The sequence below is a fragment of the Filicampus tigris genome, chromosome 13 (assembly GCF_054856515.1).
Source record: "Filicampus tigris isolate MCC_2025a chromosome 13, RoL_Ftig_1.0, whole genome shotgun sequence".
Lineage (NCBI taxonomy): Eukaryota > Metazoa > Chordata > Actinopteri > Syngnathiformes > Syngnathidae > Filicampus > Filicampus tigris.
Genome location: NC_141229.1, coordinates 439,397 through 465,530, shown reverse-complemented (window position 1 = coordinate 465,530; position 26,134 = coordinate 439,397). Strand labels below are relative to the sequence as shown.

Sequence of the window (26,134 nt, the reverse complement as noted above, 5' to 3'; positions counted from 1 at the left end):
TTTCTAAGCATTCTAAGCGTTTTTTCATTTGTATAAATCAGCTAATCTTGCTTTAAATGCAAAAAAAAATCTTAAAAACAGATCTAGTCCAAACAACACGGCAAACCATTTGAGCATTATTCAATAATGTAGTGGTGCACTGAACTGTCTCCTCACTATTAAGACAACTTGGCACACTAGTAGAAGGACTATGGAACCAGTGAGGCACACCCGCAAATTACTTGACGTGTGTGCGCTACTAGTGTTACCAGAGGAACATCAGAAGTTAACTTGTCAAATTATTAGTGCACAATGTTTCTTAACTTGTAGTTGTCCAAGAATGCGTTTGTCATTTTACTAGTGGACATGAATGTCATACAGTAGTGGGAGGGGGGGAAAAAAAAAAAAGACACTGCCATTCTACTAGTGCATTGAAGCTCAATGTATCACTAGTGGGGACAAAAAGTGTACTAGTACATGGACAACCAAGAGGACTAGGAGGGAAAATAATGGACCAGTCGCACGTGACTGTCCGGGCACGAAGAATGGAGTGCATGGTCGTCAACATCCAAAACAATTTCTGACATAATAAATGTATATTATTTTTCAAGACATTTTTATTTGAACACACGCGTGTGCAGATTTTTCATTTCTCACCAAGGCGCAACTGTTAGCAAGTTGCTAACCTGTTAGCTCGTCTTCTCTCCGACTACACAGAAGTCAAAGCAAAGGTGAGCCGCCACTGCTAATGAGGTAAAAGAACATTTGATCATTTCCCCCAAAATGTTTTCTTCCACGCGTGTCGAGAGTTTGTTGTTCTTTCCGCCGATGTTTGTCGTTTTAGTGCTAACACGCTAACACGTAGCATGTTAGTGTGACAACACACTTTTGCTTTTCTGGGAATGAAACGTAAATGCTTGCGTTAGCGTTGACGTGAACAAAAGACAAAGAGGAGAAATGTGCCGTTAGCATTGGATGTTACCGGTGCTAGCAAACAGGTGTTTGATGGGAGAGATTCAGTAAAGTTTAGCGAGCCTGGCCTTAGCATTGAGTCAGCATTACGTACACGGACAGACGAGCTGCTACTGGTCGCTCGCTCACATCGAAATAAAGTCGCACAAAGAAGAAAATCTTGAGAAGAAACAAAAAGACGAGGAGGAAAGCTCCTGAGTGCTGAGGTCGCCTGGCACAAGACTTCCTGTCGGTTTTGTTTCAACTTCCTTTTTGCTTCCATCAACTTCCTGTTGGTTTTTTTTGTCAACTTCCTGTTGGTTTCCATCAACCTCTCATTGTTTATAAACTTCTATTTTGTTTCTGTCAACTTGCTCTTGTGTTTGTCTCAAGGTCCTGTTTGTTCCCATTTAACTTGTTTTTGCGTTTGTTTCTGTTGAGCTTCCCGCCCGCCGCTTTCAGAGTTCGCTGACGCGTTCGCTCAGCGTCTCCAGCTCGTCCTCGCGGGCCGGGTAGAGCGGCGTCCCCTGCTGGCCGCCCAGGTAGGCGTGCGCGTGGACCCCGCTGAGCCTGGCGTGATGGTGCCAGCGCAGGTCGTCGCTCTCGTGCGTCACGTAGCGCTCGTCCACGCGGCTCTCCAGGCTGCGCAGGTCCAGCCACATCTGGTAGTCCTGCAAACCAACGGAAGCGCCGCATGGAGCAAAACGACGCCCTGATGCCAACCGGCTTGTTTCAGTCCCTCAGTCATCCGTTCACTCATTTAGTAATTACCCACATTTAGTCACTCGCACATACGCACACACACGCTCACTATTTCATGCACTCACTCATTCATTCATGTTTTCACTCACCCACTCATTCACTCACTCAGTCTGACCTGCAGCCAAGCGTGACTTAGTGTTTTGTCAACACTGTAGCGTTTCCTCATCTTCACCTGCAGAAGATTGTTGATCAGGTCGATGGCTGAATGGAGAAGAAGAGGATGGGGGGGGGGCATTAAGACTGGCGCTACAGTGGGCCTAGGGGGTCAATTAGCCCCTTCAGAAATCTGTGTAGCCCCAATTACGGCCCTCCAGCACTTTTTTTTTCATATTCTAAAATATATTTCCAAACGATTTTCTCAGCCACCCTACGTACCGGTCGAGCCCTCCCTTAACCTCGGGAGCGAAAAAAATCCTGAAGCCGTGACTACAGAGGATGTGGGGTCGCCCTTCTCACACCGCCCCCCCCCACCCCCGAGTGAGGGTCAGCAGAGGCTAATGAGCTAAGCTAACATGATGTTAACATTTCTTCAAGGGTCAGCAGTCTGAGCGGTTCCGGCAGCGCAGGGCCCCAAGTTGGTGTGGGCGGGAGGCTCAGTTGGGTTGGCGAATGGGAGGAGGGGGTGGGGGTGTGGGGGCGCACCATCGCTTGGCATTATGCACATGAATGCACCCTTGCTTCAATGGAGTGCCCCCCAAAGCCCCGCCCCATGCGACCGCTCACATTTTTCGGTGCTGTGAAGAACAATGTCTCCTCAAAGACAAGATGAGAAGTAAAGCACCACTTCTTGTTTTTTTTTGTTGTTTTTTTTACTCAGCATCATGTTACTGGTCGTTGTGGTCAGACCTGCTCGCCACATCACTTTCTCTTTTGAACGTTTTACAAGCTAACTTACGAACAAAGAAACAAAAAAACACAAACTAGCTTGCTAACTCACTAACTAATGAAAAATCAACCTCAGGAAGTAAGTAACGATTGAGTAAACAAAACCAACTACTGACTAGCTGACTAACCACTCACTCACTCACTCACTCACTCAAGGCCATTGCACAAAACATAATAAAGTACATTTTCATTTTTGCTGCATCATGTGAGTTGTTGCTGCGGCGACGACGTCGTCAGTCAAAGACGTTGAACGTGACGCAGGAGACGGACCAGCACGGCGACGCTGCCCTCACCTGCTCGCCACATCAATTTGTCTTTGTCTTGTCTATTTTGGTCTTTTGCCGTGAGTCACGTTTTTGATGTCGCCTCGTTCGCCGAACGAGCAGTTCCGACTCCAACGCTCGTGAGGCACTCCTTCGCTCTCTCGCTTGCTGACTGGATGAAAATGATGGCGAGGAAGAGGAGCGGCAACGAGGCAAAACCAAAGTAGGAAAAAAAAGTAGACGCTGACAATAAACCTACAACTAAAGTAGAATTGAAAAAGGAACAGCCTCACAAATAACTGAGAAAAAGTCAAAACAACCCAACAAACTGAGTGAATGAATCAATTACCTTCCAACCACCCACTAACCCTCACACAAATCTGAACTTGTCCGACTAACAAGTGAACAAAACCAAACTCACTAATAATATCCATCCATCCATTATCGATACCGCTTCTCCTCACAAGGGCATGCTGGAGCCTATCCCGGCTGTCTTCGGGCAGTAGGCGGGTGACACCCTGACTTGGTTGCCAGCCAATTGCAGGGCTCACAGAGACAAACAAACATCTGCACTCACAAGCACACCTAGGGACAATTTAGAGTGTCCAATCAACCTAGCATGCATGTTTTTGGAATGTGGGAGGAAACCGGAGTACCCGGAGAAAAGCCACGCAGGCAAGCACGGGGAGAACACGCAAACTCCACACGGGGAGGCCGGGGCCGGGATCGAACCCACGACCTCTGAACTGTGAGGCGGACGTGCTAACCAGTCGACCGCCGTGCCTCCTAACTCACTAATAAACAAACTGAAATAAATTCAACAATGAACTGACTACATTAACAAACAAAATAACGGGCTAAGCAAGTAACAGACGAAGAAAATCACCCAGTGGAAGAAACTGACAGGTTCATGAATGAAGACAGACCCAACTAACTAACCCAGCGACCGACCGACCGACCGACCGACCGACCTCCGAATTCTCTTCCTCACCGACTCACCAACAAACCCAGGCCCAATCGAGAAAAGTTGAACCCAAGCGGAGGTCGCCGTGGCTGCCCAAACCTAAGCGAACCAAACGGTCTCAGCGGGGACACAATGGTGGTCGAGATGGAGGCGTGAGCGTAATGGCCGTCGACAGCCGGCGTGAAATGGGCTAGCGCGCTAACGTCAACCCCGGTGGATGTGAAAGTTGCTCATTAAAGCCAGCGGGAGGGAGGGAGGGAGGCCGGCTAACGGGAACACAAAGTCTTTAGCGTCTCGCAGCTGACACTTCCATTCATATTTCATTCGTTTTACGCTCCACCGAGTCAAACCTTCTCTCACGGGAAGTCAAGTTAGCGTGATTAGCTTAGCATCTCAGCAACAAACAAAACCGCTCCAGCGAGTCACCCTGTCAAAAGCTACATTCCACCACAGGATGTCAAACTAGCGTGTTAAACTTAGCATCAGAGCAACATATTAAACGCTGCGGCTGGACACGAATTCAAATGCTACATGCTGTTAGTCATTTTAGCTTAGCCTTGGAACAACATATAAAACACTACAACTAACTAACTAACAAAAGATCCACACGGCTACCGAACTAACAAGAAGTCACGTCAGCAAGTTTAGCCTCGCGTTGGCGCTACGTATAAAACACTGACCTTAACTATCTAACCGCAAATAACAACATTAGAAACCCAGGCTTGGACTACGAACTAACGTTTAAGACATCGCATTGGCGACGTTAACCTAGCATCAGCTATAGAAAGCAGTGCTATTCGCTAACTACAAATCAACTTAACAAATGTTCGAACTAATGTACGACCTAAGAATCAACTAAATAACTGACTAATTAACTAACTGCGAGGTCAAATGCTGCGTTGCCTTGCTGAGTCACAATCGCATAGTTAGCTTAGCATCGCAGCAACACAGAAAACACTGTAGTGGGTCAGAATGCTAACGTCAAGCTGCCTATAGTGTGATTTTCTTTGGATCGGCAGGACATACAAAACACTCTAAATGAGGAAGACTGCAATCTGTCACAGGTCCCTTAATTGTGCTTTGCTTTCTGATGAATATTTGACTGAAAATGCTGGAGCATGTCAAGCTTTGTAATGAAAAAACCAATACGGTTCAGGTACAATTATTATGAGGAAGACTTGCATACGCTTGCATCATACAGTAAAGCTGGTTTGCAGCATACCTGCGTGGGCAGATGTGCTTTGTGACAATCAGAAATTGCAATTTCAGAACCTATGGAGGTCCCATGTGGTGTGCCTCAAGGGTCCCCACTTTGCCCAAAGTTCTTTCTGTCAGAACATCAATAGCAATTTGAAATGTTACACTTTTTGCAGATGATGCCAAACTTCACGTCTATTTCACCAAGTGTTGTTTCTTGATTTTTAGTTCTTTTTTTTCCGTTTTTTTTTGTATAGACATAAAAATAAGCACATTTGAAAGGAACTTTATTTTGAAACGAAACATCAGATCTGAATGAAACCTCCCGCGTGCAATCCTGGTATAGTCTGATTTCTTCCACAAGCGGACTGGATGCATGATAAAAAAAACCTGCAGTGTCTCAGTTGGTCTTTGCGACTCGAAGCTGGCCTGACAGCTACCGATACTGAATCGAGACTCCGGGCTGCTGGCGTTTTCGGAAGGACCAACCGGACAGTTTTGCACAGAGACGGCGGGAGGAGTCTGAGTCTACGTGAGCGACAGCTGCTGTGGCAGAGACAATACACGTCATCCCGATCTGGACTTGTCACGCATTTGTGTATTATCTTCCAAGGGAGTTTTCCAACATTTATGTGCGACAATATGTTCTCCCGGATACAAACGCAAACAGAGTGGCAAGCCGGATCACAGACTGTGTATGACACAACAAACCCGACGCACCCATGCTGGCTCCGGGAGATTTCATTACCGTGGGCTGCAGAAATACCTGCCAGGCTGCCAACAGTATGTTTGGCGCGGTACGAGGACGACGAACGTATTGGATAAATGCTACGGCAACATGAAGGAGGCAGAATGTACTTTGTATACAGCCACGGCTCAACCGACACTCGGCACAGATGTAGTTGCATATTTGGGCCAGGGATGCAACAGAGGAGTGCAAAGGATTTTCTACCAGGATGCGGACAGCAACAGCCACAGAATCAATACCAAGCTGCTCAATTTGCCAACTCAAAGAATCGCAGTCTCTCACCATATGGCAGATTTGTATACTGTACGTATCAAATGATGTATTGCGGATTTTCCGTTACATCTTGGCCATTTACGCTGATTATTTTCCCGCATCGACTATTACTTCAGAGCGGGAGGAAAAGGTACATACGTAAAAGACAGACAAGGTCAGATGTTTGGGCTTAGGTCACACTGAATAAAAAAGGAAGCTCAAGTGTAATGTGACTATTGCAAAGAGCAAATGTTTGGGCAGAAATGTGCGGCTCGTCCAGTGAAGTCAAGCTAGCAGTATTACATTCACTGGTAATGAGCAAGTCCCAGATTCGAGGATACATTTTTCTGTTTTTTTGTACTGCTGTTGTGAAGGGTTTTTTTTTTAAAAAATTGCTACGTTTTTCATAATTGCGTTTTTTTAATTTTTCACAGCTGTAATGTTGACTTCTTAATCACGTCTAGAAAGTTTTGGGAGAATACCTGAACGAGACTCCATTTTTAACCTCCGTGGTGGTGGTTACACACCTTCGGGGGAGACTTTCTTCCAGGGGTGCGGCGGGTACATGAAGGCGGCGTTCTGGATCTGATCGTTGATGTCTTCGTCTTCGTTAAACGGGAACGTTCCGCTGAGGCTGAAGACGCAGAAAGACAACATGGCGGCAACGGCAGCCGGCATTCCGGAAGATTAGCGGCAAAACTAAAGCGCTGGCCTAGAAATAAATCAAAACAAAAGCTCATAAATCCTACTCACCCTGATAAATACTGCCGTGTGAACCAGGCTTAGCTAACTGACTAAGTATCAAAGTAACTTCTTACTATTGGACAAGCAAGCAGACCAACTTCCTAAGTAAATATTCAACAAACAGTCCTTCCACAGAAAGAAAGCAAAAAAAATAAATAAAAGAAACAACTGAGAAACAAAATTCAACTAACTAAGGAACAAACCGATTGACTGCCTGACTGACTCAGCAAACAACAAATGAATGAACCAACTATCAAAGTCTCTTACCAAGTATTAAATAAAGAGACTGAGTATCAAACAAAGTAACTTAACTAAAGTAAAGTGAGCGACCGACAAACAAACAAAGTAGACAAGTAACAAGCAGTCTCTCTCAAATACGGCAAAAGCAAGCGGTCGCCGCCTGCTGCGTACGGACCTGACGTAAATGATGACTCCGACCGACCACATGTCCAGCGACCGGTTGTATCCTTTGTTCCGCAGCACCTCGGGCGCCAGGTACGCCGGCGTGCCCACCACCGAGCGGCGGAACGATTTCTCGCCGATGATGCGAGCGAACCCGAAGTCGCACAGCTTCACCTGCGACCGCAAAAAAGAAAACAACAACAACAACAACAACAAAAAACGAGGGCATGACTCGCCTGCGTCTTTTCCCGATTTTGCAAGTCGGTTGGTTTATTACCTGTGGGAGAGGATCGGCCGACGCCAGCAGGACGTTTTCGGGTTTCAGGTCACAGTGGACGATGTTCTTGAAGTGGAGATGACGCAGCGCCACCAGGATCTGAACAACACCAACACCAACAACAACAACAACACCGAACAAACGAGAACAAATAGCCACCAAACAAATGACTCGCAGTCGAGCTAGCAAATAGTTCAAAACCAAACAAGCAAACAAATCAACTTTGAAACAAAGCAACAAAGAATGGAACTGACAATCTAAGGGTCTTAGAATACATCGACAAAGCATCGGCATCGCGATAACAGACGTGCAAATGCAAAGATGTGCAATGAACAAACAACTAACTAACTATCTAAACGGCTGTCTGACTTACTGAGCAACTGACTGGGTGACTAACAAACAAGGCAGCTGTCAAACAAACAAAGAAACGGACTGACCGCTAGCTAACCAACAACGTTGATCTTAACCAACCAAGCGACTGTCAAACAAACTCCGTTCACGAACAAAGGAACGAGTGACCTGACTGGCTAGCGGAGCAATCAAGCGCCAGACGAAGAAAAGGACGACGAGGCGGTGGTAGCGCAGACGACCTGCGTGACGAGGAACTTGGTGATGCGCTCGGGCAGGCGTCCTTTCTCGCTGGACAGGATCATCTCCAGCATGTCTCCGTGAAGCTTCTCCATCACCACAAAAACGCGCTCGGGAGTCTCAAACATGCGGTCCAGGTTGACAACGCCGGGGTGGTGCAGGTTCTGCCGCCAAAGGGAAAACACGCAGGCAGGTAGGCAGGCACGCAGGCAGGCACGCAGGCACGCAGGCAGGCACGCAGGCAGGCACGTAGGCACGCACGCAGGCAGGCAGGCACGCACGCACGCAGGCACGCAGGCACGCACGCACGCAGGCACGCAGGCACGCAGGCAGGCAGGCAGGCACGCACGCACGCACGCACGCACGCACGCACGTCACTTTCCTCGCAGCTTTCCTCCCACGGTCGGCCGCTTCCTGCGAGAGTCGGCGTCCGCTTGCCGCAAGCGTCCTTCACTTCCTCCGGCGTCGGTCACGGCGGCGTACCTGCAAGATGGCCACCTCGTTTCTCAGCTGACTCTCCTGTTTGGTGGGGAAGCGAAGCTTGTCGATGATCTTGATGGCCACGTCGCGGCTCGACTTGCGGTGTTTCCCTGGCCACAAACGAGAGCCAAGTTGGTCCGAGTTGCGGAGGATAAGAGCGCTTTCCCAAAAAGTGCAGCTTTGACGATGGCCAAATGGCCTGCTCTCAGATCACCATTCCCATCCCAAAACGATCAATCCTTCAGCCCTGCCGCTTTGTGTTTCACCTCCATAGACGATTCCAAACTGTCCCGAGCCCAGAACTTCATCCGGAAAGATCTGATAGATGGAGTTGATGTCCTCAAACACACAAAAAGACATTCATTCAAAGAGCTCTCAAGAGCGCTGTCCAGTGGTGAGCGCCATTGACTAAGCGACTAATGGACTCACTCGTTACCTCGCTACGCACGCGCACACAATCCCTCCCTGAGTGACCAACCGAGCGATATATTTTGGTGCGCATGCAGACATGGTGTTCTCCATTTTTCTCGGCCGAATACCTGATTTGGACGGCTTGTTCACGAGACACAGTGTGCGCGTGTGTGCGTGTGCACGCGTGCGTGTCAGTGGCGCCAAAGGAAAGCAATTGTGAGCGCAGGCGCGTTCTCGGGATGCGCTGCAGATGTTGCGCGCTTGTTTTGTGCTGCCGCTGTGTCTGCGCAACGTGTTCACTTTTTGTCGTGTCGACGCTGCATTCGTGCTGCGTGTCTATCGTGTGGAGCGTGGAGATGGGATGATGTTGTCGATAAGTTCACGTGGACCTTTTCTTTGCTCGTCGTGTGTACGGTACACTGGAAAAAGACTATCCATCTACTGTACTTGAAAAATGTATCTGGCTCCAGATGATTTTATTTTGGGCAGCCACTTGACAAAATAAAATGGAGTAAATTCAGCGCACCATTTTTTCCCCCAGTGTTTGTTGTGCGCATGTTTTCTTGACAGAAAGTTTTTGTTGAATTGACTCAATTCTATTTCATTAAGTAGAGTAGAGAGTAAAAAAGGTATCTGGAGCCAGATGGTTTTATTTGGTGCAACCACTTGACAAATTGAGTAAATTCAGCACAACATTTTGTTCAGTGTATGTTGAGAGGATGCTTTGTTGGATGTTGTGGGACTTTTGCTGTATTGTGCGTGAAATGGTTCCAGTTGTCTTGTCACATCAGCTGGTGTGTGTGTGTGTGGGGGGGGGGGGGGGCGCGTGTGTGGGTGTGTGTGTGTGTGTGTGTGTGTGCTGACAGGCTAATATCACACCTCGCTCAGGAGCGCACAAAGAAGACAATATTACTGGTTGCCGGCTGCCTAATTGCCACGCGTCGCCATGGCGACGCTGGCTCAGCCTGACTGAGTAATCACAATCATCTTCAGCCGAGGAGCCGTGCGGACCGGATGACCGCTCACCTCGGGCCGTGTGTTAGCATCGTCACGCACACACACACACACACGCACACGCACACTCACCCACACACACACACAACCGCGGCAAGGTGAGCACTTTGCAGAAACATTTGGGAAGAACATCGGCACCGTGCGCTAAAGCTGTTGCTCGTGTGTGTGTGTGCGTGCGTTCTCACCACATTCTCCTGGATGTGACGGTTGGAGACAGAAATACTGATGGAGATTTCCTCTGTGACAAAATACAAAGAGAAAAAAATGGATAAAACAAAATCCAGGAAGTGCTACCAAGAGTCATCAAATTTTGGCACTGTGCTACATCCAGACACAAGAGCAACAAAAAAAATGGAATTCAACACCGTCCACCTATGTCTATTATATGTGCTTTAAATTTGGTGGCAATTGGAAAAAAGCCGTTTTTTTTGGTCCATTCAGACCAAAACGATAGACTTCCATTGTCTGTTTGGCATGGCTTCTTGAAACTTTTCTCTTGGTCTCACGTTATAGACAAGCCCACCAAATTCCATGTTGCCTAGTCAAACTGGCTTTAGGGGCTGAAGTTTTTGGAGAAAAAAATGAAAGATCCCTATGATCTATTTCATGTTGCAATGAAACTGGCGCCAGAGGTAGATTTTTTTTTTTTTCATTCAATCCCTGTAACTTTTTAATAGACACTTTAAGAAGAAATCAACCCAAACACATTTTTTTCAAAAATATGTTCCCAGCAGGCCCAGCAGTAGACGGGTTGAAACCCGGCATTCTGATGAATATTGCGTTTGTGGAATATGAGTTACGCAGCAAAATCCAGCCCATCTCAGGCGGCGGCCATTTTGTCACTTCTGTGGACTGAAAATGACATCACAACTGCTCAGGGCTCAGGTAACCACCAATCATGGCTCAGCTTCAGAAAACAGGTCAGCCGTGATTGGGAGTTACCTGAGCAGTTGTGATGTCATTTTCCGTCGACAGAAGTGACAAAATGGCCGCCCCCTGAGATGGGCTGGATTTTGCTGCGTAACTCATATTCCACAAACGCAATATTGATCAGAATGCCTTGTTTCAACTAGTGGGCTTGCATAGAACATATTCTGGAGGAAAAAAATGGTTAGGGTTGACTTCCACTTTAATACCATAACAACAGATTTCCTGTGTCTTTTTTGGCATGACTTGAGACACTTTTGTGGGTTTTCTCATGGTAGGCATGCCTAGCAAGTTTTATAGCGGTAACTCAAACTGGCTTTGGGGGCTGAATTTTCAAATTCCCCCTGAAAAATACGAAATTGACTGGAAAATAACCACTTGTTTTTTGCCACTGCTTGTGGAGACTTTATTTTTGTGTTGGTCTACCAAATGTCATGCTGCGAAGTCAAACAGACTTTGGGCTGAATTATGTCCATTTTTTTGCTACTTCTGCTGGGTACCGCCTACTCGGGCCATGTGAAGATATGATATTAACAATAAGAAGCAGCAAATCGGGTGTACGAAATAACAAGAGTTGTTTGACAAAAACCTCCTTGCAGCCTCTCAGCTGACGCCGCGTGGCGAGAGAACTCTCAAACAGACGTGAGTCACCACCACGTTGACGTCAATAAAAGTCCAAAATACCCGCCGGGGCTTTGCGTGGGAGCGGGCGCCCACGCGCGACCAATCGGCACCAAGAGAAGAGCGGTCAGCGCCGCCGTGTTCGAAATGAGCAGCATGTGCGATATACTTACTGTGCCCGTCGCTATGGCAACCGTGGGAGACGCCCGTGGAGACGGCGGGCATGAGGGCATGCTGGATGGCCATCTCCCACATGCGGGCCACGTCCTGACCGGCGCCGCTCACCTGGGAGGAAGTGACATCATCAACCTCAGTCCCGGACAATCCCTCACCAGACACTTCATTAGGGACACAGTCTGAGTCATCCCGTCATCGTTTTACCGTTACAAACACCAGAATGTTCCGATTCTTCTAATAAGTCGCCATTATTGAGGGCTTTTCCATACACAAAAAGTCAGCAAATTTTGCAAGCCATGTTCACCTTGATTCAAATTGAAGTTGAATGTAGGCAAGAACCCCCAAAAACTCACAAACTTTGAAAAAATTGGTAGCGCATTGTGGAATTTTGGTGAAAGTTGAGCCCTCAAAGCCAGTTTGACCAAGCAACATGAAATTTGGAGACATGTCAATCGTAAGTAGACCCACAAAAAAGTCTTCCAAGCCGTGTCTGAAAGGAAAACACAAGCACACGTCGGAAAGTGTGGTTTGACGCGATCACTTAAGAGTCATTTTGAAAATGTCTAATAGTACTTTGAATCCTTCAAAAAATCCAGCCCCCTAATCCATTTTGACTGAGCGACTTGAAATTTGGCAGACATGCCTATCCAGAGTAAACCCTCCAAAACGTTTCAAGAGGCCATGCCTTCCTTACAAGACACAGCATGTTTGACACTTTGGTTTGAAGTGGTCATTTTAGAGTCATTTTAAACATTTCTAGGGGTACCTTTTGGGGGGAAAACCTTAAATCCAGTTTGAACAAGCAACATGAAATTTGATCGACGTGTCTATCATGAGTAGACCCACAAAAAAGCCATGTCTAAAAATACACGGGAAGTCTGCCATTTTGGTTTGAAGAGGCCATTTAAGTGTTATTTTGGAACATTTGAAAACGTAGCACCAAAAGTCAGTTGTGAGCTAGCAACGTGAAATTTGAGACTTGACTTGTCTGTCATGAGTAGACCCACCAAAAAGTCTCGGAAGCCTTGCCCGAAAAGATGGCCATTATTGTTTAAAGTGGCTCAGGTTGGCCATTTTAAGCAGTCTGTCGAAAGCAAACGTGTTCCAGATTTTGTCCGCTTACTAACAAATTTGAACGAGGTTTACTAGACAAACTGCAAGGCAGCGACGTCCCATGACTCGGCCAAAAGCAGTTTTGTAATGCCTTTTGCATGTGTCCCTAATGTTGTGACCAGTGAAAGCGCAGTTTTTGTTGGTGTTGTTTTGTTGCGTCACCAGCACGTTGGCGCTCGTCCCACCGCCGCCGCCGCCGCCGCCGCGCAGGTCCTCGCCCACAAAGTAAACCAGCGCGGCGGTGGTGGTGATCTCAAAGCAGTGCGCGTTGGCGCCGTCCGGGAGAAGCGAGAAGGTCCGAGCGGCCTCCAGCGACAAGATCTCCGACAGCGGAATCTCCTGAATGACGCGCACAACAGCAAACGTTCAAAATACTCTGTTCATTTTGGGGTTCTTCATATTCATGATGTCGTTGTAACCAGGTTTGTACGATGCACATTACCTTATAATATTTACTTCCCGTGTCATTCTGGTACAATGTGATGCATTTACTGTCCAGGCGCCAGTAGTGTCTCTTCCTCTGAAAGGCAACATAATAGTTTCTATTACTATGCAATACAATTATCCAATGCCACTTAATTTTGTTTGACGTGTCTTTATTTTTGCCAAATAATGTGCAATGAACAAGTCTAGTATGAAAATAAAGCTCCGGGGGCCAACTTGAACCAGCTTGGGCCGACCAAAGTATGTTGACGCGAATTGAGGAGCTTTGTTTTGACAAAAGTAGTGCCTTGGCACCATTTGGTGGCAACTTCCCACCAAGGAACTATGTTGAAGTGAGTGCAGGAGCTTCATTCAACCAAAATGGTGCTTCGGCTCCATCTGATGGCATCTTTGTGCCGAGCAACCGCATTGAAGTGAGTTGAGGAGGATCTTCATTTTGTCAAAAGTAGTGCTTTGGGCACCTCTTGTGCCAAAGAATTCTTTTTCAAATGAGTTGAGAAGTACCTTTTCAGAAAAGTAGTGCTTTTGGCACTCTCTTTTTTTTCGCCCTCTGTGGGCATTTGTCAACCTTTCTCGGGGAGGGCGGTCATCGTCAGCGACGCACAGCCAGCATGACGGCAAGCACAAATGCTAAGCTAGGTGCTACATGCTATGATAGATGCTACGCTATGCTATGCCACGTGCCAGAGGCAACGCTATGTGTCAGGATTACCAGAGTGTCCTTGCTGGTGTAGTGGACCATCCAGCCTTCCTTCATCACGTTGCTGTTCTTCCTCTTGGTGTGTTTGACCGACTGGACGACTCTCATGAGGGGGATGTTGTTACTGGTTGATGGGCTGCGGGGGGGGGGCGGGACAAACATTTTGATTGACTCGCCGGCCGTCCATGAACAAGTTGTGCGCTGGGATGAAGCGCCTGGTGAACCCCGGGGCTCTGTCACAAACACTTTTAGTTTCATGGACAAAGTCACATCCATTCTTTCAATCAGGCTTGAGACGCATGTGAAGGCCAAATTTCAAATCCTAACTTGACACCCTCATCATTGCTTCGAACCGGGCTTTGAAAACCATAAGCCTCGCTCCAAAACGTAACCATGGCTTGATCGTTTTTGTCCAATTCTAATTTGAGCTGCTAACTTGTCACGCTGACCCTAATTTGAGATCCTAAAACGTCATTTCAAACCATAAACCTGGTTTGATAACATAATTGGAAAACCATGACCTTGTCTTGAAAGCCTAAAACGAAGACCTAACCCTAAACGGAATCCCTATCAAACCCTAGCCGAAGATTTGAACCCTGAAAGCCCAATTTGGATCCCGACTCCTTGCGGGCGCGCACCTGATGGCTCTGTTGGACTCGTCCCCATCGGGGTCTTGCAAGTCTCCCGGGTCTTCGGGCCCCGCCTCCGCCGTCATGGCGATGCTCATCTCATCGGCCGTCGCGGCGATGTCATCGACTTCGTCCATCAGGCCGCCGCCCCTCTCCTGATCGTCAAGGCAACCGTCCGCCATGTTGCCGTCAGACTCCGCGCCCGGACTAAGAAGCTCTGTGGCATCCAGCATCCAAATGTGAATGCGTGTGTGGTGTGCGCGTGTTTGCGCGCGTGTGTGCGTGCGTGTGTGTGTTTTTGCCCGTGCGTGTGCATTCACCTCCGTTTCTGGAAACTTCTCCCAAGCAATTGTTTGGAACTTTTGGAGCGCAACGCTTGTGACAGTTAAATCGACAATCTGAACAAGAAGAGTCAAAGCAAGAGGTTACTAGTGGGGACTTTTCCTACTAGTGTATGACATTTCTGCACGGTCGTAGGACATGGCTGAGTTCGTGTTACTTGCAACGGTTGACATGCTCACGCGCAGCCACAAACACACGCGCAGCCACAAACACTCACACACACACAAATATCCACAGCCGTGGTCGTGCTTGCGTGCGTGCGTGCGCTACCTTTGCACTGCAGGCCTTGCCTGAAGAGTCCCTTGAGGAGTTTCTTGCAGTGCTGGCAGACGGTGGGCCGCGTGTACGAGTGGATGAGGAAGCTGTGAGGAACTTTGACCTTGGACAGCAGCAGCTTGTCCAGCCGGATGGGTCGCCCGACGTACGACTGGCAGCTGGCCCGCCGCTCGCGACCCCACCACGCCTCCGACGGCTTCTGCCGACGACCGCACGGCGCTCAGCGGCTTCCGGCCAAAAGCCGAGCCCACCTTCAAACCCTCGGCAGGCTTCCAAGCCCAACCCCTGTTTAAAAGCCTCATTTCAAGCCCTGACGAGCGAGCGCGTCCGGGGTCCAGACCCTGACCCCTACTCAAAACTCTGTTTTGAAACCAAAGGCTGAATTTCAAACCCTCGTTTGAAACCTTCGCCACGGCTGGAAAACCTTCACTTGAAAGCCTTTTTACAAACCACATCTGGAAACCCAAACCCTCGGTCACCATTTGGAACCCTGTCCAACCTTTGCTTAAAACTCTAAGCCAGACTTCAAGCCCTCATTTGAAACCTCAAAGCACGTTTAAAGCCGTAATGTCAAACCCAAGCCCGAATCCCGTCTCCAAATGCGAAGCCTTGCTTAAAAGCCACATTTTCATGTTCTATGCGGGCCCGCTAGTTGAAACGAGCCATTCGGATCAATGTTTGTGGAATTTGCGTCAAGCAGCAAAATCCATCCCATCTCAGGGGGCGGCCGTTCTGTCGCTTCTGTCGACGGCAAATGGCATCGCAACGGCTCAGGTAACGACCGATCCCGGCCGACCTGTTTACTGAAGCTGAGCCGTGACCGGTCGTTAGCTGAGCCCTGAGCCGTTATTCCACAAAGGCTGATCAGAATGCCTCGTTTCAACTAGTGGGCCCGCGTGGAACATATTGTTGAAAAAAAAGATGTTTGGGTTCAAGACTTCCTCTTGTTGGTTGTGATTTTATTTGGAGGCCTTCTTTGGGGGCCTTACCTCCATGTTGGGACTGACGGGGGACTGCAAGACAAAAGAGGAAACAGGCAGTGAGGCAGTGCGCGGGCGCAGTGATGAATTTGCGGGCGCATGTGCGACGGCGCCGACCAGCAGGGCCTCGTCGGCGCAATGCGGCGGCGGCGGCGGCGAGGGCTCGGCGGAGAGGCGGCGCCCCCCCAGGTTGGCGGGCCCCCCCGTCAGGGACACGTTGGACGGGCGGCGTCTCCTCACGCCGCTGCAGTTGTTGGGGATCTTGAAGGCGCAGCGCTTGTGGTAGTTCAGACCGCAGCCTAAAAGCCCCAGAAATCCACTTTTTAAAAAAGGTTTTTAGCCTGGTAGGGCTTGCTATTCATCAAAACCAGGCAGAGGTTTCATTCCTGCAACCTACATTTTCTGTTTTGCTCATTGTTTTGGTACAGTTGAACTACTTTCTTTTGCCTCCCGTTTATTGTGGATGTAATTCCACTGCCCGCCACTTGATGGCCTACTTTGTTTGACGCTACAGTTGAAAAGAAGAAGCAAAAAGAATGGAAGTATTTCTGTTCTGTCTGGTATTTGCTTAAGATGATTGAACGGCAAGTGCTCGTTAGTCCTGCTTTTTACGCCTACAGAAAGCCACGGCTGTCGTGTCATTTTGTGATAAAATGTCAGGTTGGACATTTGGAGACGACATGACATGAGACCTTTGTCGGCTAGGGGAAAATGGGATCTGTTTTCGGGAAGCCGTACACTGTACAATATTTCCTCACTCGTGTTTTGTTTCTTAAGTGTGTTTAAAGACCTTCAAAAACATTTAAGCGCTGTAAATCCTTAAAAAGCATTGTGAGGGTGGTCTAAAACGTAACGCCCACCCGTGATGGAGGCCGATTACTGTCCATGCACACGGCACATAAAAGGTCGATGGAAATTGGACCGAAATAAGCGAAATAACCAAATCTTGACAGTGGTATTTTCTTTCCATTTCTTGTCATTTTACCTTCGCACTTGAGGCCCTGGCGCACCAGCCCCCACAGCATCTCGCCGCAGTGGTCGCAGAAGGCGGGCGCCCGGTACGAGTGCACGAACAGGCAATGCGGACGGATCTGGAAGTCCTCCACAGTGGCCGAAGCTGAACACACACGCGCGCGCGCACGCACACAAAAGGAAAATAATGCTTGACGCAATCAATCAAACATTGAGCTGAGCAAGTGGTTTAGTCGGTGCAAATGCAACCTACCTTTGTGGCTGACCAGCTCCTTCGGCATGGATGCATTACAGCTAGCTAGACAGGCCTACCCTCAAGTATGTCGCCAAAATGCTTTCATTCATTGTTGTCTAAAACACATGCTGGCTTTCAGTTGAGGCAAAATAACGCTGCCGAGTTGGAACGTTGAACGTTAAAGAGCGATGAACCCGAAATAGAATGAGAAAGAAACCGCGTGCGCGCTTTCTGTCCCCGTGCAAGTCAAATCATTTTGCGGCCGCGCAATGAGAAAAATGTTGAAGAACCTTTATTGCTAAGTTGATATGCATTTCACAAACACACACACGTAAAAACATGAACACCTGTGTACATGCATACACTTATGTTAACACACATAGTGACATGTGTACACATACGCACTCATGTAAATGTAAACACTAGTGTTCGGAAGTCCATACACACAAAGCACGCACGCGCACAGGTACACGCATACACAGCTGTGATGACATTGTAAAGCAGGAAATGGTATCCATTAATTCAAATGATTGTTTGCATCTTTTGTTTGAAAGAGCAGCACACATGCACACACGCGAGGATTATTTGTAAATGTGTGTGTGTTTGATGTGGCTTTCCTTTGAAGCGCTCCGAAATCGACACACAATGAACGAATTAATTAGCCATCAGACTAATTAAGAGAGTTGCCTTGTCGGCGCTGTCGACTTCCTATTTGTCGCAGACCAGACCAGGAAGCTCGTGAGGAAGTGACGCGCTCAGCGAGGCAAAAAGGAAGAGAAGGTGTATCAACTTCCCGGCAATCGAGCTTCATTTCCTGTTAGCCACATTAGCGCGCTAAAAATGTATTCATCATCACGACGGTGACGGATCAACAGGAAGTTGCTAAGCGGCGGCTGTCTGGCTGTTAGCGTAGCTGCGTGCGAGCGCCTGAGCCCCCCTGGGCACATCGGATGCCTCAATTTACACACCCGGAATGCAAAACCCCTTTTAATGCAACAACTGACGGGCAGAAAAATGGATTCTACAAAAAAAAGAAAAAAAGTCTAAAAAAAAGACAAGAGTGCTTGTGGTCCAGCCAGAGCCAGGTGGAATATAAAACAGATCTATAGTTTGGCGCCATCTTGTGGCATCTATAGGCAATTGCAAATCTTTTGGGCGCAATTTTCGCCGTTTGCGGCAGGACTCCGCCGTCGCAATCGTGCGAATTAGAATGCGATAAAATCATGAACCATTCCCTAACGGAATGAAAGTTAGCCTACCCGAGAGGACGGCCTCCACCAGATCGCCGTCTTGAATCTGCGAGGCCGAGCGCAGCAGCTGCAGAACGTTGTCCGATGAGGAGTCATGGCGGAAGAGCAGGATCTTTTCAAACATGCCATAAAAGCCGCATTCGGGAATCTGAAGGGAGGTGGACGGGAACGCTAGCGTTAGCTTAGCGGCAGCTAATAGCAAAGCACGTCGGCCACGAGCCAGATACGCCGAGCAAGGCAATCGCCTAAGGCCTCTGGTACAATGAATGAAAGGTGACACCATACCAGAGAGTTCAGGTCACTTGGCCTCGTCGTGCAACTGTACGAAAACAGGTTGACGCCATGAGCTTCCTTTGAAAGGAGTTGCTTTGGACCCGCGAGCGTTCCGAGATGCCAACAAGCGGCCGTCCTGCACTGTCACTGTCACAATCCATCAGGTTTTCAAACAGACATTTTGGTGAATTCAGCAAAATGATGATGTTTTTCAAGTTCTAGGTCAAAGTGAAGACTTTTACATTTCGTTCGATAGGCTGTACGTTCAATGATCAATTGAGAAGCTCGTTTCAATGAACCCAAACTTTAGAGGTCGCGGCAAAAGCAGGCACCTCCAAAAGAATAGTTTGGCCAACTTGACGGACTTTCAGGAGTGACGAAGAGAGGCGCGTCATACATAGTGATTAAAAAAAAAGACAAAGAAAAAGAGAGGGAGGAGCGTCATGATGTGATGATGTCATCAACTTGACTGTGTGAACAAACGAGGAGGAGGAAGAGGAAGCGCGAGGCAGGGGAGGACGCGCCGCCCTTCGTCAGACCTTCACCTCTTCACTTCCTTTATCTCCGGTCCGCTCGTGCTCTTGATGCGCGTCGCCACGGCAACGCCACTCGGTTGGCATGGCAGCAGCAGCCGCCGCCGCCGCCGCCGCCGCCGCTCAAGGCTGCTTCCTCTCCGGCCCTCTTTTAGCACACGCGCCAGCAAACACGCACGCGGGCCAAAACACACACTAATGCGCACATGCTAGCTTGCAAGGCATGATGGGCGAGCCCTAAAAGTTGTCATTGTGGCTAAAGTGTGGCCACATACACATGCACACGCATGTGCGCGCACACACACACACATTACCCCGCAAGGCATGATGGGTAACGGCACTAAAAGTTGTCGCCTCAAAATTAAGTGTTGATGAGACAAACACTTGATGTACACACACCGGACTGTGTGAGCGCGCGTGTGCGCCCGCGCGCGTGTGTATAAAAGCCATAATGGCAGGAGGACACTTCACAGGCGCAATCATCGCCATCATCATCTTCAGTTGCTGGGCAACAGGAGGAAAAAAAGCTTGACTGACACAAACGACTTTATTCTAACTGTCAGCTACTATGCGCGCGCGCGCGCGCGTGTGTGTGTAATCACCCTGTTTTCTTACGCACCCTAGTACAGTGGAACCTTTGGTTAAAAAAAGCCAACGTGCGCCTTGGATGTTCATTTCAAATCGTTTACCCGAAGCATTTCCTAAGTTGTATGATGAGGTTCAACAGACAGGACGACGCAGTGCGTTTCGCAACGTAAGCTCTGCGTAAAGTCGGACCTTCAAAATAAAAGCAGGGTTTCACCAGGCTTTCTTGGGCCACGCGCTGGCTCATCTGACAGTTGCACTCCACAAACAATCACAAAATATTCCAGTGTGACCCCTAAATAAGTCATCGTTGGAACAAACAAAATGTGATGAAACTTTGATTGTACTGGCAGGCTTTATGCCTTTGGATTTTGGACAACTTGGTTTTTAGTCCAAGTTTCTGGAACAGAATCGTCACGAAAAATGAGGTGCTGCTCTATTTCAAAAGTTGGATAAAAAAAATAAAATAAAAAAAAAAAAATCAAACTCATGCTAATTTCTGTTAGCCTGTCCATGCGTTTCCACATTATATGTTAGCATTACGCTAAAGTGGAATTTTGTTAGGGCATTAACTCCATTGCCTTGATGTGCCCCGTTTTGTCATCACTAGGTACTTCTCACACAATATGTGGCGTTATTCATTTTTACAAAACTTCATCAGTAGCAGGAACACACACACACACACACGCACGTTAATCAGTTCATTTGTGTGAATGTGTTAAGTGTGGCATGCTGTCATGCAGGTGTTGAGGTCACCTGCTGCTCTTTCTAGCAACGTTGCGCATGTGTGTGTGCGCGTGTGTTGCCAAGCGCTGTTAGCATCGTCGCTAACAGTTCAGGTGCAAAAGTGTCGCCAAAAGTGCGACAATTAGAGCAACTTAATGGACACGTCAATTTATACGCGTGTGCGTCTGTATCTGAGTGTATGTATGTATACACACGTGTGGGGGTGAGTGTAGGTGTGTATATATACACCTGTCAATGTTTATGGTGGTGTGCATGTTTTTGTGTTTGCCTGTGAATGTGTGTTTGTGTATATACGTAGACATGCCTGTATACACGTGTTTGTGTGTTTATTTGGACGTGTGTGTGACTTGGTTTGTGCGCACGCACGCTTGTTGTATTGACGTGTATTTGCGTGTGTGTGTGTGTGTGTCGGTGTGTTTCTGTGCCTGTGTGTGCGCGCGTAAAGGTTTGTGTGGGTATTTGTTTTAACTCTCGCTGTTATCGCATGACTAATTTTACTCCATGTGCAGCACTTTGTATGTAGCAACGGTCATTTTAAAGTCTTCTCGAAATAAAGTTGAGTTGAATGTGAGTGTGTGTGTGTGCGTGTGTTTGTGTGTGTGTGTGTGTTTGCTAGCAGCTTCTTCAGTGGAGACTGCAAAGCAAAGAGGGACAGGATTGTTCTAACATCGCGCACGCACACAAACACGCACAACGTGAGAGTGAAGTTGCGCGCCTGCAGCGACAACACAAACAAACGTCAACGTGAGCCCGAGAGGCTTCCCGCGTGGGCCGAGCCGAACGGGAAGTCATCGGACGCCAGTCACGTGACAACCAAGATGGCCGCTGACACGTTTAATCCAACAAAGTAGCAATTATTTAACTTCCTGCGGTCAGACGTAAACATGGTCATAAGAGCCCTACTGATGTCACATGACCCGGCGGTGGCGGGTTCAAACCTTATTGATGGTTGGTTAGCATGGTTAGCCTGCAGCATTACACAAGATCTCTGCATGACCTGCATTGAATGTTCCCCTATGCCGCACGCACGCACGCACGCACGCACGAACGCACGCACGCACAAATGATCACCAAACCTGTTGTCCTGGTTTGTTTATTCGTAGGTTTACTGCAATTGCCCACTTGAAATGTTTTATAGTAACGGTTCTGTGACTGAATAAGAAGCTGCTTACCACGGATGTTAAACGTTTGTTAGCATCTATGCAGGACTACTTAAAGTGCTTAATAAGGTCTCTTCTGTGATTGGTTGAAAAGCTGCTTACCTTGGATGTTGCCGTTACGTTACACGTTTGTTAGCATGTATGCTAGCCTATTTGGAATTGTGAATAGCATCCGTTCTGTGACTGCTTGAAAAGTTGCTTGCCACGAATGTGGCAACTCTACTAAGCATTCGTTGGCATGCCGCTTTTGTATAATGCTGATGATTATTTTGATGACTATGATTATTGTACTGATTATCATGATGCTTCCTGTCCTACCTTCTGGTCCACGATGGAGCAGGCCACCTCGCGCACCTGAGCCAGACTCGCGTCCGCCGAGTCCAGTAGGACCGGCTCTCGGCTCAGACCAATCTGGATGTGGAAGGACAGCACACCGCCGCCGCCGCCGCCTCCTCCTCCTCCTTCTCCTCCTCCCCCTGGTTGCCCCCCAGGGAAGGAGAGCGGGCTGGGAGTGCGAATGAGCGGAGGCGCACTCATGCCAGCAAAAGAGCAAAAAGATCCAGACCCAGACGGGCGATGGCTGAAGAGGAGGAAGAGGAAGAGGAGGAGGAGGAGAACGAGGAGGAGGAGGAGAACGAGGAGGAGGAGAACGAGGAGGAGGAGAACGAGGAGGAGGAGGAGAACGAGGAGGAGGAGGAGGAGGAGTAAAGGTTCGGTCGTCAGAAGTTCCAAAAAAGAGCAATAACATGCGAGGTGAAAAAGCAGGAAGAGGGACTGGAGGAAGAGACACTCCACCGGACTCTGGCGCTACTGTGGAGGGAAAGGAGGCGGAGGAGGAGGGGGCCAGGGGATGAAGAGGGAGGAGGAGGAGGAGGAGGAGGAGGAAGAAGGAGAGTCATCCTCCTCATCTTCATCCCGATGATGATGATGATCATGTGACACACTTGTGCGTAGAAAGCGCGCACAAGTTTGCTGAAAACAACACAAAGTTATTGAGGTTGCCGTGGAGACGCGGCAGACTGCGCGCGTGGCTCCCATTGGACCAAGGTGATCACGTGGCAAAGAGGAGCAGCCAATCATAAGAGGGAAGTCGCAGGCTTAGCAACAGGGGCTAATGCTAGCTTGGCGATTGTTTCATCCAAGCAATAATATTAAATCCAATTATTATGTCGGCCTGAGAATGTCATTTCCTATTTTGAATTGATGAAAGTGACTGTATGAAGTATTAAGTACATTGTAGAGGTACATTGGCAAAAAAAAAGAAAACAACTATTTTCAAGGAAAACAAGTTGCAATAATATAAAAATAAAAATATTTTTGTGACACAAATGTCTTTTTTTTTTCCTTCCAAAATACAAACACATTTCTTGACAGAGATTGATAGTTCACACTTTGGAATACTTTAAAAAGTGTGTTTTAAGTGTGTTTGTGACTTTCACTAGTTAAGTTACTTGCTGCCTGATTAACTAGGTGAACAAAGAAGCCAACAAGCTAACAAATCTTATTAAAGGACTAGCTTTCTAACTCGCTTAGCAACTTAATAACTAGCTTGCTAAATGACTAGGATAAAGAAAATAACAAGCTAACAAAACAACTAACTTACTGCACTAACAAAGAAACTAAAGATTGAACACACAAGCTTACTAACTGAGTAGCTTACTGATTAACTAGCTTAGCAACTTACTAACTATCTTATGAAATGACTAGGATAAAGAAAATGAGGTAACAAAACAATGACCGGCTAACTTACTGTACTAACAAAGAAACTAAAACTGGAACACATTTACAAGCTTACCAAATGACTAGCTTACTAAATAACTAGATTACTAACTAGCTTAGCAACTTACTAACTAGTTTACGAAGTGACTAGGATAAAGAAAATAACAAGCTAACAAGTGAGTGACGAATATAAACTAAAAATAAAACATTTATTAAATAACTAGCTTAGTGAGTGACTTGGTTAACAAAGAAACTGAAGAGCTACTGAACAGACTGCATGACTGACTAACAAAAACTAAAATTAAACAATTACTAACAAACTACACTCAAAACACAAACAAGCTAATAAACAACTAAGTGACTAACCTATTAACAAAAATAAAACGAGCAAATTTACGAGCGTGGTTGGTTGTTATCCAACAAACAAAGTAACTATGACAAAGAAATGTGATCGACTAGCTCAGAAAGAAACTAAAAACAAAGCAAATTAACGAGCTAAATGAATGAGTCCATCTATGGCATTTCTCACCTTTAAATCACTCTCCTGTGAAATGACAAGAATGGAGTTTTTGCAATTTAGTTCTCAGCGACATTGATGCTTATTTCTGGTAGCCCCTCTATGGTACTTCCCATTATATGCTAGCACTGAGCTAATGGATGAGCATTGCATCAAATAATATTGATGAGCAATCATTATAAAAAAAAAAAACGAAGAAAAAAAAAAAACAGTTTGAAAAATGTTTGTGACTTCCAGCCGCTCTTGGACGTCAACTTGCCAGTGGCGTCTGCAAACTTTGCCTCCAAACATTTGCACAACAAGTTTAGTGAGTGCATCGCCTTTTTAGCACTTTCACTTTCACACACACACACACACACACACACACACGCACACGCACACACACGCCCACGCACACACACACACACACACACACACACACACACACACACACACACACACTCGCACACACGCACCCACACCAGTGATGGGAATAGCACCCATAGAGAAGGGAGGGGGTGAAGGGTGTCAAATCTGTCGCCGTGTGTGTGTGTGTGTGTGTGTGTACATTTGTGTGTGTTGCAGTAAGTCAGATGCTGGTGAGGCGCACAGACGGCGTCACAGAGAGAGAGGCGTTACTCTGATGTGAAAATCGAGACCCAACAAAGTCCTCGTGCGTGTGCTTTGTGCGGGTGTGTTTTTGGAAGTTTTGTGTTGTTGTGCTTGTGAGTTTCAGACTTGTGCGACCCCGCGAGAGGAAGTGAAGATGCTCTGCAAGATGACAGACGCGCAAAAACAATCCTGCTAAGTGTGCGTGCGTGCGCGCATGATGCCAAGCTAGTGGCGTGTTGACATAATGCGTGTGTGTACGTGTGAGCGTGTATTCAAGTTATCGGTGATAGTTTAGATGGGTACCGGCGGCCGTTTCAAATTAGAGGCAGACCGGCCTATAGAGTCGGGTACTATTTTGGGAAAGGAAAAGGCGAATGACGGATGACGAATAACGGACGCTCAATTTGTAGTCCAACAGGGGTCTGCAGTGGGAGACTTCACCACTTACGCTGCTCCTCTGTGGACACACGCGTGCGCACACACACACACGCACACGCACGTGCAGTCACACATACTCACTCTGAACTGTCATGTAGTCCAACATAAAACTCACTATTGATTAGGGAGTATTGATGAGAAAATTATGTGATTAATCATCTCAGCCTGACAGGCAACGACATCGTCCAGTATGCACTGAAAAAAAAACCGTCCGATTCAAAACTGAAAAAGTATGGACATTAGTTGCACACGGATATCAATACGTTCCGTTGTCTGGTAAAGCATTCCAGAAACTCCCCAAATTGGATGCGTGCAAGCGTGTACTTGCGCCTGTGCATTTAATTGTGGCAGGTGTGTGCGCGCTTCAGGCGAGCAGGTCTCCCCGCATTAATTGGCTGCGGGCTCAGCTCGTTAGGTCTCGACAAACAAGCTCGCGCCTTTGCCTCGTCTTGATCTGTGCGCACGACTACTTTTGTGCACATTAAGACTTTGCCCTTTGCCCTCGCTCTTGAGTGCTCTTGAGGCGTCGGCCAAGCAGGCTGACGTGCTAACAAGTTAGCCAAGTCAAAAGTCCTTTCGGATGATCACTGGCAAACGTCTTGTCATTTGTAGTAGCATGCGAGCTAGTAGTTAGCATGCATAATCATCATACGTTCCTTTCATTATTTGATGACTTTGCCTACTTTTGCTAAAATGCCTCGCGATGCTACTAACGACTCCACTAGAGTAGAATAAAATGGTGCCTTGATACGAGTTCTGTTCATTCCGTGACAATGCTCTTAACTCGAAACATTCCTATCCCGCATCCTTCGCCGATGAAATTGAATGATCTAAATCCATACGGAGAGCTATTACTATTAGCCGACAGGTTAACCAAAAACCACGATGGCAATTACACATTTACGGACATAGCCAAATCAGTTCAAAGTGTTGGCGTCAGCGTGCCCTGATCCGACCAAGCTGGAGAGGATCAGCCCTCCGGCCAGGG

The 26,134-nt window shown here is 47.5% G+C and overlaps 1 protein-coding gene across 3 annotated transcripts in view; it reads right to left on the bottom strand.

Annotated features, from left to right (window-relative positions):
• Positions 1–578: 578 nt before the first annotated feature.
• Positions 579–26,134, bottom strand: part of prkd1 (protein kinase D1) — a 161,019-nt gene continuing 135,463 nt past the window's right edge. Inside the window, exons 2-22 of one of the 3 annotated variants that reach the window (XM_086049342.1) lie at positions 22,200–24,557; positions 18,593–18,731; positions 17,112–17,243; positions 16,244–16,425; positions 16,136–16,159; positions 15,141–15,345; positions 14,849–14,926; positions 14,538–14,745; positions 13,912–14,035; positions 13,198–13,275; positions 12,918–13,094; positions 11,639–11,750; positions 10,103–10,155; positions 8,759–8,831; positions 8,496–8,602; positions 8,015–8,176; positions 7,425–7,523; positions 7,161–7,321; positions 6,529–6,635; positions 1,798–1,893; positions 579–1,601 (exon numbers count right to left, since the gene is read on the bottom strand). In XM_086049342.1, the coding sequence (XP_085905468.1) occupies positions 1,297–1,601; positions 1,798–1,893; positions 6,529–6,635; positions 7,161–7,321; positions 7,425–7,523; positions 8,015–8,176; positions 8,496–8,602; positions 8,759–8,831; positions 10,103–10,155; positions 11,639–11,750; positions 12,918–13,094; positions 13,198–13,275; positions 13,912–14,035; positions 14,538–14,745; positions 14,849–14,926; positions 15,141–15,345; positions 16,136–16,159; positions 16,244–16,425; positions 17,112–17,243; positions 18,593–18,731; positions 22,200–22,418 (2,841 nt within the window). In that variant the 5' untranslated portion in view covers positions 22,419–24,557 and the 3' untranslated portion in view covers positions 579–1,296. Of the gene's footprint in view, positions 1,602–1,797; positions 1,894–6,528; positions 6,636–7,160; positions 7,322–7,424; positions 7,524–8,014; positions 8,177–8,495; positions 8,603–8,758; positions 8,832–10,102; positions 10,156–11,638; positions 11,751–12,917; positions 13,095–13,197; positions 13,276–13,911; positions 14,036–14,537; positions 14,746–14,848; positions 14,927–15,140; positions 15,346–16,135; positions 16,426–17,111; positions 17,244–18,592; positions 18,732–22,199; positions 24,558–26,134 lie in introns of all 3 variants that reach the window. The other 2 variants (XM_086049345.1, XM_086049344.1) reach the window with 2 other exon arrangements.